Consider the following 18,319-nt stretch of genomic DNA (forward strand, 5'->3'; position numbering starts at 1 on the left):
CACAGTGCTGCTGTCAGTGCTCTCTATCACGGTGCTGCTGTCAGTGCTGTATATCACGGTGCTGCTGTCAGTGCTGTATATCACGGTGCTGGTGTGAGTGCTTTATGTCACGCTGCTGATGTCAGTGCTCTCTATCACGGTGCTGTTGTCAGATCACTCTATCACGGTGCAGGTGTCATTGCTGTATGTCACGCTGCTGGTGATCATCTCCTGCACCCTCTTCTTTGCCTACCCTGGTCCCCGACCTTCCCTCTCCTCCATTGCCTTCATGTGCTCCACAGTCCTGAATTGTCACAACAATTTCCCATATAAAAAAAGAATGCTTGTAGTTGTCGATCCCAGATTCACCTCATACATGTGTTATGTCTAGAGGTCGACCGATATGGGTTTTTCTCTGGCCAATGCCGATATTTAGAAATCATGGCGGCCGATAGCCGATATACGATGCCGATTTTTTTGGGCCGATATGTTAGGCCGATTTTATTTTATTTATTTATTTTTAATCCCCCTTGATCTAACACACCTTTCCCACTTGGGCGTTTTTTAAGGCGCTTTTGGGCTAAAAATAGCGCCTGTAAAGTGCCTGCAAAATGGCTCCCCTGCAGTCTGTGTGAAAGACAGAGTGCTTTCACACTGAGGCGATGCGCTGGCAGGATCTTAAAAAAAAAAGTCCTGCAAGCAGCACGTTTGGAGTGGTGTATACCGCTCCTCCACCACTCCTGCCCATTGATATGAATGGGCACCACTGCCGAAGCGCATGCCATGCGATTTGGCAGCGGTGCTTCATGGGGGCATTTAACCTCTTCCTTGGCCGCTAGCTGGGTTATATGTGCCCCACTAGCAGCCAAATAGCACCGCTAAAATGATGGTAAAGAGCCGCTAAAACTTGCATTTTACCATCAACGCCTGCCCGCTCCAGTGTGAAAGCAGCCTTCATAAGTGATACAGAAAATTTCTTACACTTAAACATTTATTAAACAAAACAAACCTCCAATCAGTTTACTTGTATGTATGATCTAGATAAAAAAAAAAAAAAAAAAACTATATATTAAATAAAAACGGGTAGTCAAAACTTTTGGACAAAAAAAAAAAAAATGGGCTAACTTTACTGTTTTTATTTTATTTTTATTTTTTAAATGGTGTATTTTTTTCCCAAAAAAATGCATTTGAAAGACCTCTGTGCAAATGCCGTGTGACATAAAATATTGCAACAACCGCTATTTTATTCCCTAGGATCTCTGCTAAAAAAATATATATAATTTTTGGGGGGTCTAAGTGATTTTCTGGCAGAAAATACAGGATTTTTACTTGTAAGCAACAAGTGTCAGAAAAGATTTAGTCTTTAAATGGTTAAACTGAGAACTTCTACACACTGAGATGACTTCATTCATTCAAGTGTAAACATTGTATCATTTAGTTCTTTTCTTGGCAGTCTGCCCAGAGAGGAGGAAAGTGTTGCTATGACGACTCAGGCAACTCACACTGACTTCTTACAGAAGTCATTTCAAAGCCCCACTGTAGAATCGGCTTTTTATCAGCAGAATCGGCCGATGCCGATTATTTAAAAAACGGCAAATATCGGCCGATATATCGGCCGGCCGATATATCGGTCGACCTCTAGTTATGTCATTGGCCATGTGGTGGGACTATGTTTGCACAGCTATTAATTATTTTGTGGCTGCAAATTTGACCTGTAGGTTTGCGAAGTTCGCCTCCCATTGAAGTCAATGGGGCCCGCCGCGAACATTCCGGTTCGCGAACTATCGCCTGCGTTCGCGGTCCGCGTTCGCGAAACGTCCCGTCGGAAGTTCGTCCATCACTACTTCAGACAGTTCTTTGCCATGAGGTGCCATGTTGAACTTCAACTGACCAGTATGAGAGAGTGAGAGCAATAACGCCAAATTTAACACACCTGCTCCCCATTCACACCTGAGACCTTGTAACACTAACGAGTCACGTGACACCAGGGAGGGAAAAGGCTAATTGGGCCCAATTTTGGTCATTTTTACTTAGGGGTGTACTCACTTTTGTTGCCAGCGGTTTAGACATTAATGGCTGTGTGTTGAGTTATTTTGAGGGGATAGCAAACTTACACTGTTCTACAAGCTGTACACTCACTATTTTACATTATAGCAAAGTGTCATTTCTTCAGTGTTGTCAGTGTTGAAAAGATATAATAAAATATTTACAAAAAATGGGAGGAGTGTAATCACTTTTGCGAGATACTGTATATATACTAGGAGAATAAAAAGTAATTGAGTGGCAGTTGCAGACAAGTGAACAAGGTCCACAAGGCTGAAACGCATTTACATCTGTTGCCTGTTAATGTGTCTTTTCTGGAGAATCAATACATTTTGAAGATTTTAAAGAGCAAGCAAGGAGTTGCGGACCATCTTTTCTCGTAGTTGCAAACTATGGTCAGTTCTTCTTTCAGGCCCTTACCTTCTCGAGGCCCTAAATCAGGGGTAGGGAACCTCGGCTCTCCAGTTGTTTTGAAACTACAGGTCCCATGAGACATTGCAAGACCCTAACAATCACAGGCATGACTCCTAGAGGCAGAGGCATGATGGGATTTGTAGTTTCAAAACAGCTGGAGAGCCGAGGTTCCCTACCCCTGCCCTAAATAATGCCTATGATATTGGAATATTTCTACGTAATAATTAGTGCACAAAGCATTTTGCTGTTTATTTGCTGATTTGACATCACAATGGCAATATATTTTATTCTTTTCTTTGACACAGCGGTTATTTCACTTGTAAGACAGCACTAGCAAAATAATTCAACCCTATAAGTCATAGAGGTTGTGTTGAACATATGGAATGTAATGCACCTTATTTGAAGCACACTGGTTCTTACTGGTTCTAGGTGACACCAGACTTCTTCAAATGTCACTGCTGGCAATATGAAAAGAAACCATATCATTTAAGAGCTGGACCTTTTTGAGCATGATGTACCTATATGATGATGTCTGATTGCCACGCTTTTAATTCGTTGGCTAAAAAAAAATTGGGAACGGGGTTTGGAAAAATAATCCTTACGCTTGCTTTTTAGTCTTTTCAGTGCTTGCATAATAAATAGCAAATGTGTAGTGAACTTTACCAACGTTAAATGTCAGGTTGTAGACTGGTGTCTAGCAACATGGACTTTAGCTGCTGACAATCTACAAATACCAGACATACAGCTGCTGGTAGTGTATTCTCTACCTTGCATCATATAGATATAATAATAGATGATATAGATGAAACTCCTGGTGTTTTTACAAAAGAGATGATATACTGTAACATTCCCATTTTTTTGCTAATGTAAATGTAAGCCCTCACCTTTGTAAAACAACTCATTTTTTCCCCTTTTATGCAGGTGATCACATGACCTCTGTTCTCAGCTGCATAAGAGCTGGGGGAGGAGAAACAGCCGAACACTGGTCTTCTCAGTTTATGGCTGTGCAGGAGAGGGTGCCAGGCCAAGTCTAATTATTGAAGGCAAACAATCCAAGTTTCCATAACGGAACAGACCAAGAACACCAGGGATTTCACACAAAGGAAGGATTACAAAGAGAACTTGATCTTTTATGAATTGGCAAGGTCAGATGTTGGGCAAGCATTTACATGTCGGGAAGGCTTCCTAGTAATGCAGACCTCTAGTGATATGTTTACGGGAATGCCTCAGAAAAATGACATCTACCATTAACCCAGTCACAGTGGCTTTATTCTGCCTCTAAATTGCCCATTACTGAACAACTTTAAGACTATGTAAACCCAACATTTCCTATTACTGATATGCCTGTTGTACCATGTACTTGTATGAAAAAATACAAGTACATGGTACAGCAGGCATATCAGTAATAGGAAATGTTGGGTTTACTTAGTCTTAAAGTTGTTCAGTAATGGGCAATTTAGAGGCAGAATAAAGCCACTGTGACTGGGTTAATGGTAGATGTCATTTTTCTGAGGCATTCCCGTAAGCATATCACTAGAGGTCTGCATTACTAGGAAGCCTTCCCGACATGTAAATGCTTGCCCAACATCTGAACTTGCCAATTCATAAAAGATGTCCATCTCTAGATAAACTCCGTTTTTGGTAGATTCCGAATCAGTGCTGGAATGTAGGGGCCTCTGCCAAATTGTGCCCTCCCCAAAAAGCGTGCACATCCATGTTTATAGTGGCTAAATGACAACTTAAGATTACCACATTATGGTTGATGGAAAACTGAACCAGACAAGGGAGTTGATGTAGTTGATGTGACGTGGTTAACTTAGTGTGACTTGATCATAATGAGCATGGGGAAAAAACAGAACTTGTATAACCAATTGTACTTCGATGGTAGCTCAGTGACAGGAAGGCACTACACAATACAGTTTCTTTGAGGAACTCATGGTCCTACATTTAGTTTCATGTACAATATACCAGAAAATAATGATTCCTGTCAGCAGTAAAAGAAGAAAAAAAAGACTCCAGCTTTACTTCAGTTCAAAGTCCAAGTGTTCTCATGCAGGAAGACAGTCTGTCAGTTCACCATCATATTATTTCCTAGTCCTTAGCATAGCCACTTCGTGTGAGCTTCCCAGCCCTTTTATAATGCCAGCCAGGAATTTCCAGCAGTAAGTCTTGTAGACCAGGGTAGACCGTTTACAGACTGTCCTAATGTCTTGCACAGCCCAAACTCCAGGCCCAATAGAGGAATTTTACAATCAGCCTCCTAAAGGAAGACTGACCTATTTTCCTCGCCAGACTTTTCTAGAGCCCACAAACAACATAATCCACAAATCTGCCACCTCATCGGACATTTTAGCCCCAGAATCTGTAACAATAATCATAACTAAAATCATTCTTCCATATTGAAACCAAGGTAGTTTATGTTCTCTGTCTCCTGAGCTCTCCTCCTAGCCCAAGCCACTGAGACAGGAATTCATGGCGCTGAAGTGGGACACAGAAGGGCTTCATAATCAAACTGCCTGTTTTTTAATGCCCTTACGTGCACAAGGCCTTAGAGCTCATAATAAATTGCAGAGGTCACTGTAACACGAATAGCAGAGCCCCGTTGACTAGACCGGGAGAGCTAGCTGCATCCTTATCATAGAGCCCAATGAGGATGCCTCTCTTGCTGCTGTGTTGCAGAGTTAGAATCACATTTTTTTTTCAAGCATGTACATTTTTATTAGGCAGTTATACAAAGCATAGGATACTTCCAATCTCAGTAGCACAAATATAAGTGTAATGGGTCTTGGATATTTCAAGCTTATTGCAAAGCAGTGTGGATGTCAATATTCTTGAACAATAGAACTGCAAAACATTCAATTTTTCAACCACTTCAGTACAAGCCTATAATACTTTATCAGGCCATCGCTTTCAGTGCTGTAATATTAGGACTGACAATTACTCAGTTGTGCAACACTGTACCCAAATACATTTTACATAATTCTTTTAGGACACATAGAGCTTTTTTTTTTTTTTTTTGGTGGCATTTAACCGCTTCCGGACCGCCCCGCATACTTTTACTGTGGCAGGGTGGTCTGTTAGCGTGTCTGGGTATGCAGCCCCAGAGTGGCAGGACAGCAACGGCAGAAACGATCCGATCCCTGGGACTGGTGGGCAGCAAGTCGAGTGAAGGCAAGATGGCCCCCACTCAACTCTATGCCCTTGGAGGGCTAATTTCTGCCCTCCAGCCTTAAAAGGCACATTTTTTATTGCATTTAAGGGTAAATGTGAGATCTGAGGTCTTCTTTTTTTTTTTTTTTTTTTAAAAGCACCCCTCCCTCCAAGCTTGCACACATATGCCAACATATGTAAACTGTGTTCAAACCACACACATGCGGTATCGGCACGATTGTTAGAGCAAGAACAATAATTCTAGCACTAGATTTCCTCAATCTCTAAACTGGTAACCTGTAGACATTTTTAAAGTGTCCACTATGGAGATTTTTAGGTACCGTAGTTTGTCACCATTCCACGAGCATGCGCAATTTTAAAGCATGACAAGTACCAATTTACTCGATGTAACATCTTTCACATTCTAAAAAAAAAAATAGGTTAACTTAACGGTTTTCTTAACTTTTTCTTGAATAAAAAAAATGCTTTTGTAACAGCGCTGCGCAAATACGATTTGACATAAAGTATTGCAACGGTCTCCATTTTATTCTCTAGGATCGCTGCTAAAAAAAAAATCTATATAGATATGTTTGGGGTTTGAAGTAATTTTCTAGCGAAAAATACTGATTTTAAACAAGTGGCAGAAATAGGCTTGGTCCTTAAGTGGTCGTTGCTGAGCTCTGATCAAAGAGAAGATCTTTTCATATTGAATTTAGGATTTAAAATAAGAAAACAACTGCAGCTTGTTTGTCTGCCAAAGCCTGCATACGGACAATTTTGTTAGCAGTGTGAAACAAGCAGCTGGTGATGCTTGCATGAGACCGATCACACACAGCCGCTCTGCTCAAGGAGTGAGAGACTAGCACATGGTGATACTAGAGGCAAGTTCTGATTTTAAACAACTACATCTCTATTTCAAACAAGAGTGCCAGGCAGATGGTGATCTATCTCCCCAAAGGGACATGGACAGCAAAACCAGAAAAAATTACTGATTTAATAATTTACTACTTCTATCTGAAACTAAGAGAAAGGTTTTGGCTTTAGATACAGATACTGTCATTTGCCATACTTTGGCAATATATTGTTGCTATATTTAGTAATAAACAAAATCAATACAGTTGTGGCCAAAAGTATTGATACCTCTTCACTTTTATAACAGAATCCCAATTTACAATAAAATATATTTCACCACTTTAACCACTTGCTTAATGGGCACCTAACCCCCCTCCTGCCCACATTCATTTTCAGCTTTTAGCACTGTCACTCTTCGACAATTGCATGGTCTTACACTTTACCTCAAATAGAGCTTTCTTTTGGTGGTATTTGATCACCTCTGGGTTTTTTATTTTTTGTTAAAAAGACCGAAAAAATACAAAACCGTTTTATATTTTGTTAATAAATTTTGCAAACGGGTAATTTTTTCTCCTTCATTGATGTGCGCTGATGAGGCTACACTGATGGACTGCATTGATGGGCGGCACTGAGGGGCATTGATAGGTGGCACTGAAGGGCACTAATAGGTAGCACTGATAGCTGGCAGTGATGGGCACCGATGGGTGGCAGTGATGGCCACTAATCGTCACTGGTAAGTGACACTGATAGGCAGCACTGATTGCTGGCACTGATTGCTGGCACTTATGTACTGGTAGGCACTGATTTGTGGAACTGGCAGGTGGCACTGGTGGGCACATATGAGGCGGCTTCGCCTCTTCCTCTTTGGGACCGATGTCCCTTCAACAGAACCCGGTGATCGCCTTTTTTTTTTTTTTACTTTTTTTTTTCTCCTAAAAAAAAAAAAAAATCTGTTTACATCACTGGCTGACAGCTGATCATGTGGTAAGGGGCTGGGATCTACTCCCTGCTCCAATCTGTGATCACCCGAGTCTCATTTACTCGGATGATCACAGCGTGTGCCACTCGGGGGGGGGGGGGGTGTCAAGTGTGCAAAGGTGAGGACGTCTATTGATGGCCTTCTGGCAAACAAGATCTGTGCTGTAGCCATCATTCGGCTATAGTGCGGATCATAGTTTCATAGTTAGTAAGGTTGAATAAAGACACCAGTCCATCCAGTTCAACCTGAGTGAGTGTCTACAATTGTCCCTATCCCCATACATTGCACACTCACATCTGTCCCTACACTCAACGAGCCCACAATCCAAGGTCCCCATTCATATACTAGGGCCAATTTTGGACAGAAGCCAATTAACCTACCTGCATGTCTTTGGATTGTGGGAGGAAACCGGAGTACCCGGAGGAAACCCACGCAGGCACAGAGAGAACATGCAAACTCCAGGCAGGTAGTGTTGTGGTTGGGATTCGAACCAGCGACCCTTCTTACTGCTAGGTGAGAGTGCTAACCACTACACCACTGTGCCGCCCGTATCAGAAGGGGTCAAAGAAGAGCTTCAGTCAGGTATGTGAAAATTTAAGTCAGCAGCTACAAAAACTGACTCCTTGTGGCCGGCTGCTTGCTACACATGTACTGTGATTTGTCCCAGAAGGCTGCGGTTGGGGGACTTCCACTCGGATTGCCCAGGTGATCTGGGTGGAAGTGGGAGCGGGTACCTGTCAAAACTAGATGGGCTCCGCCCTCCAAAAAAAGTGTGATGTGGGGAGGAAACCGAGTGGAACTTTCCCTTTTGGGTGAAGTTCTGTTTTAACTACTGTAGCCATCTTTTGAAAGCAGTAAGAGGAAATTTGAGATCTGCGACAACTATAGTATAGTAAATCAAAAGTTGTTTACTCATGCAGAGTGTCAAGAAAACCAAAAAAAACAAACCACATCAAGAACGGGGTTTGCTCAGCTAAATGGCTTAAATTATATAGGCTATAGACATAAAAACCTTTAATGAGAGCTGTGCTACCCTATTATGTGTACTATGAATCAATATGTGTAATATAAAGTACTAGAAATAACACTTTTTCGATGCACTATATAGCACTTTATGTGTATAATTATTCAATTTTGTACTTGCTGAATTTTAATAATTTTTTACGCCCGCATAGCACTTTATATTACACATATTGATTCATGGTACATATAATAGGGTATTGCAGCTCTCCGTATAGTTTTTTTTTATAGTATAGTAAAGACCACTTTATTAGGTACACCTGTTCAATTGCTTGGTAACACAAATGACCAATCAGCCAATCACTTGGCAGCAACACCAATGCCTTTAGGCATCTAGAGGTGGTGAAAACAACTTGCTGAGCATCAGAATGGCAAAGAAAGGGGATTTAGGCTGGGTTCACACCGCTGCGGGGGGAGAACCGGATGTGATTCGCACAGCAAATCACATCCGATCTCCGTAGCACTGCGAGTTCAGCCATACAGATAGTATGGCTGAACTCGCAGCGGTCCCGCAGCAAACTCGCACAGGACCCTTTTTTGGGTCCGCAACGGAATCGGATCGCATGGGGGTTCACACCATGCGATCCGATTCCTGTGCGAGTCGGCAGATCGCCCTGCGATATGCCGACGGATCTGGGGGTGTCATTAACATAACATTGACACCCCCAGCCGTCCGCATAGGGCAGTGTGAACTGCCGGCGGGAGGTGAGCGATGCGGGAAAACGCCGCGGATTCGCGGCGTTCCCGCATCGCAATAGTGTGAACCTAGCCTAAATGTGGAAGTAAACCTTTTTTTTAACTGCTTCAGCCCCAGAAGATTTTACCCCCTCCTGACCAGAGCACTTTTTACAAGTTGGCACTGCCTCGCATTAACTGACAATTGCGCGGTCGTTCGATGCTGTACCCAAACGAAATTTGCATCCTTTTTTTCCCACAAATAAAGCTTTCTTTTGGTGATATTTGATCACCCTTGCAGTTTTTATTTTTTGTGCTATAAAAAAAAAAAGCGAAATTTTGAAAAAACAAACATATTTTTTACTTTTTGCTATGATAAATATCCCTAAAAGCTTTTAAAAAAAAAAATTAAATAATTATATATATATATATATATATATATATACTTTTACATATTTTTGGTAAAATAAAATCGCAGTAATCCTATATTGATTGGTTTGCGCAAAAGTTATAGCGTGGAAAAGATTCACATCTGTGCGTTTCCTTGCATTTCAGAAATGCACTGTACCAAAAACCACGAAAAAACGCACAAAGCTCCGCTCTAAAAAAAAAGTTCTGAAGCTTCTTTGGGATGATTACTGTGTGTAGGGCAGCCCATTCAGGGGTATGGGCTGCCCCATGTGTGATGAGTGAAAATGCTCCAAAACGCCTCCCAACTTCACAAAAATAAAAATAAAAATGCATGTGGCAGTACGAGTTCACACTATGCAGAGATGTGAACGGGGCTTCACAGCTGAGTTTTTCTGTTCAATCCCTTCTATGTAAAAAGATGGCCATACACTACGCAATCTGATTGTATATTGTGTATTTAGTGGAAGGGTAATCACTGATTGCATTTCATTTAAAAAAACGTGCAGCTGGGAATGGGAGGGTGGATGGTGCAGGGTGTGTGCTAATGAGATCAGCTGGTCGACTCCTTCCTTTGTCATGACCTACAGTCTGTAAGGACGCAAGACAGAAGCAATAGATATGTTTTGAATCATGAATGTAGGACAGCAAGGTAGACTGTAGACTTTATGGAAAGCATTGATATTTTTGCAAAAAAAAGTACATAAAATGCTATATTGGTGCATAGGGGAGCTGGAATTTAGGAAAAAACGCCTTTAAGGTGGTCAGATGAGACTAAAACTGAATTATTTGGCCTCACCACCAAACAATATGTTTGATATATGATGTGTTTTATGAGGGCTCTATATACATGGCCCGTGTCTCCATATGTCATTGGGAAATATATTAACTATGAGGTGCCCATTATCAGGATTTAGGTCTTTGTACGTATTTATGTGCCCTATTAAAAGAGCGTGAATCAGGTTGAGGGATTTTATTATTGGCCATTTTTTTTCCCTATGTTTGTGTCCACCTTTCATGTGTGTTTGTTTTTTTGAAGGTCTGCAACATTGTGTTGCCCAAGACCTGTAAAATCCAAGCAGCCGTGTGTGTGTGTGTGTGTGTGTGTGTGGGGGGGGGGGGGGGGTGTCCTTTCCCCAATTGTGAGTCACAAAATGATGCAATTGCATTGTCTTCCACACAGGGAGGGGAGCTTCATGGTTTCCCACGGAGAGTGGTAAGGAATATTCCATCATGCACACCATGTGCAAACAGTGGATGAGTAATTACAGGAGTCATACTAGATGGATATACCATTATTAAAATCTGCCCTTTAAGGGTCTTCAGGAGTGGTGACGCAACTCCAATCCTCAGATAGATCAATAATGTACGTGGTACATCCTGGTGCAACAGAGGCCTCCCAATGAACAGGTGGTAAATGATTGTTCCAACTGTACCCACCGCTTACCCAAATCCAGTGTACACCAACTGAGAATGTAGGCCATGTGTGCCCCCTTGTGATATTTAATCACATCTGGAAATCCAATCCTGTCTGGCGATTTGGGTCTAGTTAGGAGTTGATAGGCAATCCTGTGTGCCTTACCAGCCCAAAGGGATTTCCCAAATTCATTCTTGAGTTGCTTAAGAAAAGGTTTGGGATATGTATTAGGAGGGTTTGAAATAAGTATAAAAGTCGAGGCAGGACCCCCATCTTCAACACACTGTTCATACCAAACCATGATTGTAATTTAGTAGAGCATTTGGTAAAATCTTTCCTAACCCAGCCAGGAAGGGAATAAAATGTATGTAGAAAAGATTCCCCACTTTGGGCATGAGGAAGATCCCTAGGTACTTTAGATGTCTTGGGTTCCATTTGAAATGGGAAGTGTTCCCGGAGTCCAGAGCCAACTGGGGTAAATTTTATATTTAGCACTTCTGACTTTGAGATTTTTCTTGAAATCAGAAAGTGCACTGTACGCCTGGAGCTCACTCTGTTAATTAGGGAGGGAAGTGACGGGGTGTGTGATCAAGAATACGATTATCTGTGTAGCCACCTACCCTGTGCTCCCTGCTTTCACTGTGATTCCTCTGATATTGGGGTTACCTGGTATCCGACCCAGAAGTGGTTTAAGAGTTAAAACAAAAAAGTGGGGACAATGGACAGTCTTGCCTCATACCTTGGACTCCAATTGGGTACCATTTATTTTGACCATCATTGTTTGACACAAAAAAATTGTTGCCATCTATTTGAGAAAATTCTCACCCACAGTTAGCAATCCAAGAACCAATTTCATAAATGTCCGCTCCACTCAGTTGATTACCTTGTCGGCGTCAACAGAGGTGCATGCTTTGAACCTCCATTGTGTGTGCCCAGTGTATGGCATTAATGGCTCTGGTGTTGTCCTTTGCCTCCCTCTGTGGGACAAATTCAAACTGGTCTTGTTGATTATTGTTGAAGATTATAAGCAGCACCCTATTCGCTAGGATTTTTGATTCATTTTAGGTCAATGTTCAGTAGGTATATTGGGCAGAAATTACACTAAGTCTTTCCCTCCTTTTCATAATTATTGAAATGGCAGCTCTAAGGGTGTCTGTCAAGAGCAGTTCCCCATCTAAAATAGAGTTGTATCCATCAATTAAAGGTTGCGCTAGAAGTCGTGAAAATGTTTTGTTTGTAATATGAGAGGAAGAAGCTGACAGGGTGAAGGGCCTTGTTAGATTTTGTTTCTTTGAGAGCCCAATGCCATTCAGCTATTGTAGTTGGAGAGGCTATCAGTTGTCAACTGAAGGAGACCAGAAGTAGCAAGAAACTGCTGAATTCTATCTAACTTGTCCTGCAGAGGCTGATCTGGAGCTGGGGGAGAAGAGTTTAAGAGGTCTCTATAAAAGTCTTGAAACCTGCTTGTTATATCAGAAGAGTGGATAAGTTCCCCTATCGGTTTTTTGTTTATTTTTTGCAAACAGCGTGAGTAAGAGCAGGGTGAGCGAGCTGGCAAATTATTGGCATACTTAGATTTCAGACTAGTCACCAGTTGTGGTGACATTACAGAACTCATCTGCAGCCCTGATCTCTGATCCTGGCCTAATGACCACTAAGTTCCATTGATTCTATTCATCTCTATACACTGCTTCTGCCACTTGCCTCCCTCCTGAATTGTACTTTTTTTCTATCAAAGGTAAAGTTTCCGCAACTCTCTGCATCCCAGGTGAAAACCTTGGATGCTCCCATTAACACGGAAGAAATTGTCAAAACGCTCACCTCTTTTGCACCATCAAAAAGGTGCCGGGTTCATACAGGCTGCCCCTGGAATTTTATTCCTACTTCAGTGGAACCCACAACTCTCAAAATTATTTTCTGCTTTTTTTGACGAGTCTGAACTCCCACTCTCAATGAGAGAAGCTTTAACCATCCAAAATCTTGGCCCTGCGTCTTAATTAGGTGATTCTTACTTTGATTCACCCAGTTCAAGTGCGTTTCATGCAGCAAAAGAACACCGTCTTTTAATATACGTTGCTTATTCAAGAATCTCCAAGCTCATAACGACCATGTAGGAGATCATGTTCAAGTATCTCTTGACGCAGCTAAGCTTTCACTTCTGTAGAATGGGAGCATCTGGGGGGGGGGGGGGTGCCTTTGCTGCTTTCGCTTCAATCCCAATTTTATTAAATGGCTGCAATTGTTATATAAGGCACCAGTGTCACGCATAGTGGTCAATGTTTAGATCTCCCCCATTTTCCCATTATCAAGAGGCACACGTCATGGCTGTCCACTTTTGCCACTACTCTACGCGCTTGCCTTAGAAGCCTTAGCTACTACTCTGCGTACCCATCCCAATGTTCGAGGACTACGAGTTGGCCGCTTTGTGGAAACCATCAGTTTGTTTGCTGATGTTATACCTGGAGGATTCGGACCTTTCATTGCATACCCTTCAGGTCATAAACAAATTTGGACCACACTCCAGCCTTCAGATCAATTGCGAGAAATCTTAAATCCAAAATCCCAATGATTTTGCTGTCCAATGTACTTTACCTGGTATGGCACAATCTGGTCTATTTTCCCCTCAGATTTTCCGCACCATTGAGTCTATTCTCAATTCATTTGTATGGGGCTTTAGCTACCACAAATTGGCCTGGAGAGCCTGAGTTTAACTTATACTATATAGCTTCTCAGTTGTCTCCCCTGTATCATTTCAATATCTAGATATCTTTGTTTAAAGATATCTAGCTTTGGTAGCTAGCCCAGAAACCCAACTTGCCATTCACCCCCTCAAAATTATAATGTGCAGGACAAGGGGTGCATGCGAACACTCCCACCGTTCCAATGTGGCCAGTCACAAACTTAGAATTTGGGATCTAGCAATGTGCAAGATCGGGCTCCTGCTTTTCAGGCCTGCAGGCCTCTATGGTGTAATGCTCAATTACCTGAACTTCCAACAATACCTGATTACACCCTCTGCATTTCTAAAGGTGTTATGTATTTATACCATGTTATTTCTGAAATGGGACTAAAAACCTTCCAAGAGCTTAAAATCAAATTCTCCCTCCACAATTTTATACTTTTCAGATATTTACAATTACGGCATGTCCTACACACACAATTTCCAGATTTTTTTTCCCCCAGCTTCACATCCAATTCTAAACATGATTCTAGGCTCAGATCTGAGTGGTTATTTGAGTTACTGTTGCCTTTCTATCATCTCAAACCAGTCTTCCCATTCCCTCTGGTCTTACATTAACAAGCATTTTCATCCACACAACTGCCGCTCACTGTATATTGTTTCTTTTTGGACCATTCTTTGTAAACCCTAGAGATGGTTTTGTGTGAAAATCCCAGTAGATCAGCAGTTTATGAAATACTTAGACCAGCCCAACTGGCACCAGCAACATTCAAAGTCACTTAAAGTGGTAGTAAACCTATTTTTTTTTAACCCTGTAAGGCAATGGCATAATGTGCTAGAATGCATCGCATACTAGCACATTATGAAATACTTTAGAATGAAGCCCCGATTGGCTACGCCTCATTATAAACCTAATTTCCACACGTGTGTGAGAGCAAGGACCGCGGCATGGAGCTCTGAAGGAACAGCACAGGTATGCCGTCCCTTCAGAGCACATGCGCTGTAGGTACAAGTTACGGGTACGTCCTATCCTGTTTTGGCCACCGCTGCACGGTGGGGGACCCGATGCACGTGGCCGGCGGGCACAATCGCTGCCGGCCACGCGCACCAGCACAGGGATTTGTGTGTGTAAACATCCCTGTGCTGTCAGGGGAGAGGAGTCATATCGTTTGTCCCTACTAAGTAAGAAAAACGATATGGCTCCTCTCCTAGTCACTCCCATCCCCACACAGTTAGAACATGCTGCGGGAACACACATTTAACCCCCGCCCCTAGTGTTAACCCCTTCCCTGCCAGTAACATTTACACAGTAATCAGTGCATTTTTATAGCACCGATCGCTGTATAAATGCCAATGGTTCCAAAAAGTGTCAAAAGTCTTTTTCCCATAGTTTGCAGAAGCTATAACCAGTCTGGGTGGGACTGCGAGCCGAGCCGAGTACACAGTACACTCGGCTCGGTTTTTTTCGGCACGCTCCAGAGACGGCAGGGAGGTGGGACTGCGTGACTGCGAGCTGAGCCAAGTACTCGGCTCTGTCTTTTTTTTTCGGCACAGCTTGGTATTTTTCTGCGTCACTTGCTCTTTCGGCACTGCTCACTCTTTTTCGAATCAGACCGTGAGGATCAGCGTATAAATTTTAAGGGGGAAAAAAAGTGAGTCTTATATGCCGATAAATATGGTGTGTAAAACTGAACTGTATATTTAAGATGAGGCCAAACCAGTGTTTTGTAAAAGGGTAGAATTATTGATGTCATCTCTTGAATCAATGTCCTTTTTAATGCATGACAGTATTTTGCTAGCTTTTCCAACATGGGTTCTCCCAGGGAGCCCCTCTAAATTTGTATTTTGCTTCTGTATTTTTGGCATGTAAGTGAGCTACAGTATGTGGCCGGGGGGGGGGCACATACTCTGTGAACTCGGGCAATAGGTAGCTGAGAAGACTATATTGTCATCCCCACGGGGGTTAGGTGGATAGAAGGGAAGCACTATGACCGAGGATGATGAGGGAGGTGCTGTGAAGCAATATTGGAAGAAAGTAGATGGTTAATTACTGTCTACTTAACCCTGAATGCTTTAAAATAGGTTTTCACATTAGAATAAGGTGTTTTACAGGCAGCATACCATAATGTGACTTTTAGGAATGTACCATTAAAAAAAACCCTCTAAGGTCTCGTGCACACTGTAAGCTTAAAGGCGTTTTTTTTTTTTGCCCTTAGCCCCCGCTAGTGGCTGAAAAAGGGTTAAAACCTCCCGCAAAGCGCCGCTGCAGCAGCGTTTGCTGGCGGTATAGCCGCGCTGCTCCATTGACTTCACTGCTCCAAAGATGCGGCTAGCAGGACTTTTTTCACCGTCCTGCCAGCGCACTGGGCTGTTTTTTTCTCAGGTGCTATACATGCCCTATTTTTAGCACTGTAGCGCCTGAAAAACGCGCCAGTGTGAAAGGGGCTTTAGGGAAGTTAAGGCCTTGTGCGTAATGCAGCTCGAAGAAGCTGCTACTACAGGCGTTTCAGCTGTTTTGAGCCATTACTTTTCTGTTTGTTAACTCCCCTCCATGTTAACCTATGTGTCCATGCACACTATAGGCGTCTTCAGGAGTTTAGTGGCAGGGGAGTTTATAGGCAGAAAAAACTTTGAACTATTAGAAGGTTAAATAAAGTAGAATAGGGTGGCAGTAAGATGTCTCTCAAAGTTCACATAACTTTGGTTACTTGTATTTACATATACTATGTTTTTTGTTTGTTTTTTTCAGACTAGGAGCTCACGTCACTCCCAGAGCTCACAACCTGGCCTTGCAGATCAAGCAGCTAAATTGTCTTTTGCTTCAGCTGAATCCCTGGAAACCATGTCGGAAGCAGAATTACCACTGGGGTTCAACAGGATGAACCGTTTCCGGCAAAGCCTGCCACTGTCTCGGTCCACTAGTCAAACCAAACTGCGTTCACCAGGTGTGTATGCTGGCTAGTATGCATTGCAGATATACATTGTCTTATGTTGATTTTTTTTTGAGTATCATTATTTTGGTTATCATTGGATCTTCCGTCATTCTTTTTAAAAAGAGCTAGAAACTGTTAAGACAAAAAAAGAAAACCGATGTTTCCCAAATAATCCAGCCATGAACTTGCGTTATAAAAGCTCAATTGAAGTCACGCTTTTTTATAAAGTTTTGTAGTCCTGTACCACCCGCATGCTATGATTTGTTACTGGTTTTTGCTTAAAGTGGTTGTAAAGCCACTATCTTACTATCATGCCATCCCCTCTGTTAAATAAGGACATGCTGCACATTATGTGTGTTATAAAAAATTTCCAGATTTCTACCTTCTTTCAGAGCATCTCCTGGTGTTCACGTGACTCTTTGGCTCTCTCCTCTCCTGGGCTGACAGGTTCAGCGCACAGAGAACTCCCAATGACATAAGCTGGGAGGAGTCACGAGAGCACAGGGACACATGCTGAAAGAAGGTAGAAGTCTGAATCTTTTTTATAAAACGCATACTGTGCGGCACATCCCCTTATTTAACAGGGGGGGTGGTATGAGCTGTGGATGATGGAGGCACGTTAACTGACAACGGTGTCAGGGCTCAGCAGCCATGATAAACTGTGGTCAGTTTGCAAAGGGGAGGGCAGGACCGGGCAGGGTCAGCCAGGTATTTCAGGTGATACAGGGGGGCCAAATTATACAGCACAAGCACTGTGCTGTATAACATGCTTTGAGAACATGATCTATTTTTTTTTTTTTCGGGTAACAAACACTTCAAAAATACCTGCCTTAATGTGCTAAAGCTTTATGCTGGCATAGCTGAGTTACACCCACACCTCTCAGCATAAATGTCCTCACACAAACTTCCAATGCAGAGGAAGAGTTGAGGTGAACAAAGAACACAGAGGAAAAATGGGTATGCTTTAAGACCATATTAAATAAGGGTATTAGCCAGTGCATCCCAATGGGAATTTAATCTAAAAGAGCGAAAAAAAAGTCCTGGGTGGCTTAACTTCAATGTGAAAATGCATATAAAAGCAAAGGAGAAGGCCTTCAAAAAAGCAAGGCTGAGGGATCATCATCAGCATTCCAACTTTACAAAGAATGCAACAAAAATGTAAGGCTGCAATCAGGATGGCTAAAATAGAACACGAAAGGCATATAGCGGAGGAGAGTAAAAAAAATCCCAAGAAATAAGTACATAAATAGTAAGAAAGAGAGGTCAGATCATATTGGTCCCATAAAGAATGATGAAGGGAATATGGTTACTAAGGCTGGAGAGATGGAAAAGGAATTGCATTTATTCTTCTACTCAGTCTTCACGAGGGAATTGGGGGACCTTCAGTAAACAAAACTGCATTGTTTATCCTCATGACACGTCACAGGAAGCACCCTCATGGCTAACAGAGGACAGAATTAGAAATAGACTTGAAAAACTTAAAATGAATAAGTCACCAGGACCAGATGGCTTTCACCCGAGGGTCCTTAAGGAACTCAGTCAAGTTATTGCCAGACAATTGTTCCTAATTTTTACGAACAGTCTGCTGACTGAAATGGTACCAGCTGGTTGGAGAAAAGCCAATGTAGCACCAATATTTAAAAAAGGGCAATATACATCCCAAGGAATTACAGACCAGTTAGCCTAACATCAATTGTATGCAATCTCTTGGAGGGGATGATAAGGGACTATATAGAAGAGTTTAGGAATGACAACGGTATTATTAGTAG

At 42.2% G+C, this 18,319-nt stretch overlaps 1 protein-coding gene across 11 annotated transcripts in view; it reads left to right on the forward strand.

Annotated features, from left to right (window-relative positions):
• The window catches only part of SRCIN1 (SRC kinase signaling inhibitor 1), a 942,827-nt gene that overhangs the window by 635,889 nt on the left and 288,619 nt on the right, over nucleotides 1-18,319 (forward strand). For all 11 annotated transcript variants that reach the window (XM_077459382.1, XM_077459389.1, XM_077459385.1 and 8 more), the window contains one exon: nucleotides 16,367-16,562. In XM_077459382.1, the coding sequence (XP_077315508.1) occupies nucleotides 16,367-16,562 (196 nt within the window). The remainder of the gene's footprint in view (nucleotides 1-16,366; nucleotides 16,563-18,319) is intronic.

This window comes from Lithobates pipiens, unplaced genomic scaffold, assembly GCF_037356315.1.
Source record: "Lithobates pipiens isolate NorthernLeopardFrog02 unplaced genomic scaffold, aLitPip1_a1.2 Scaffold_28, whole genome shotgun sequence".
NCBI lineage: Eukaryota > Metazoa > Chordata > Amphibia > Anura > Ranidae > Lithobates > Lithobates pipiens.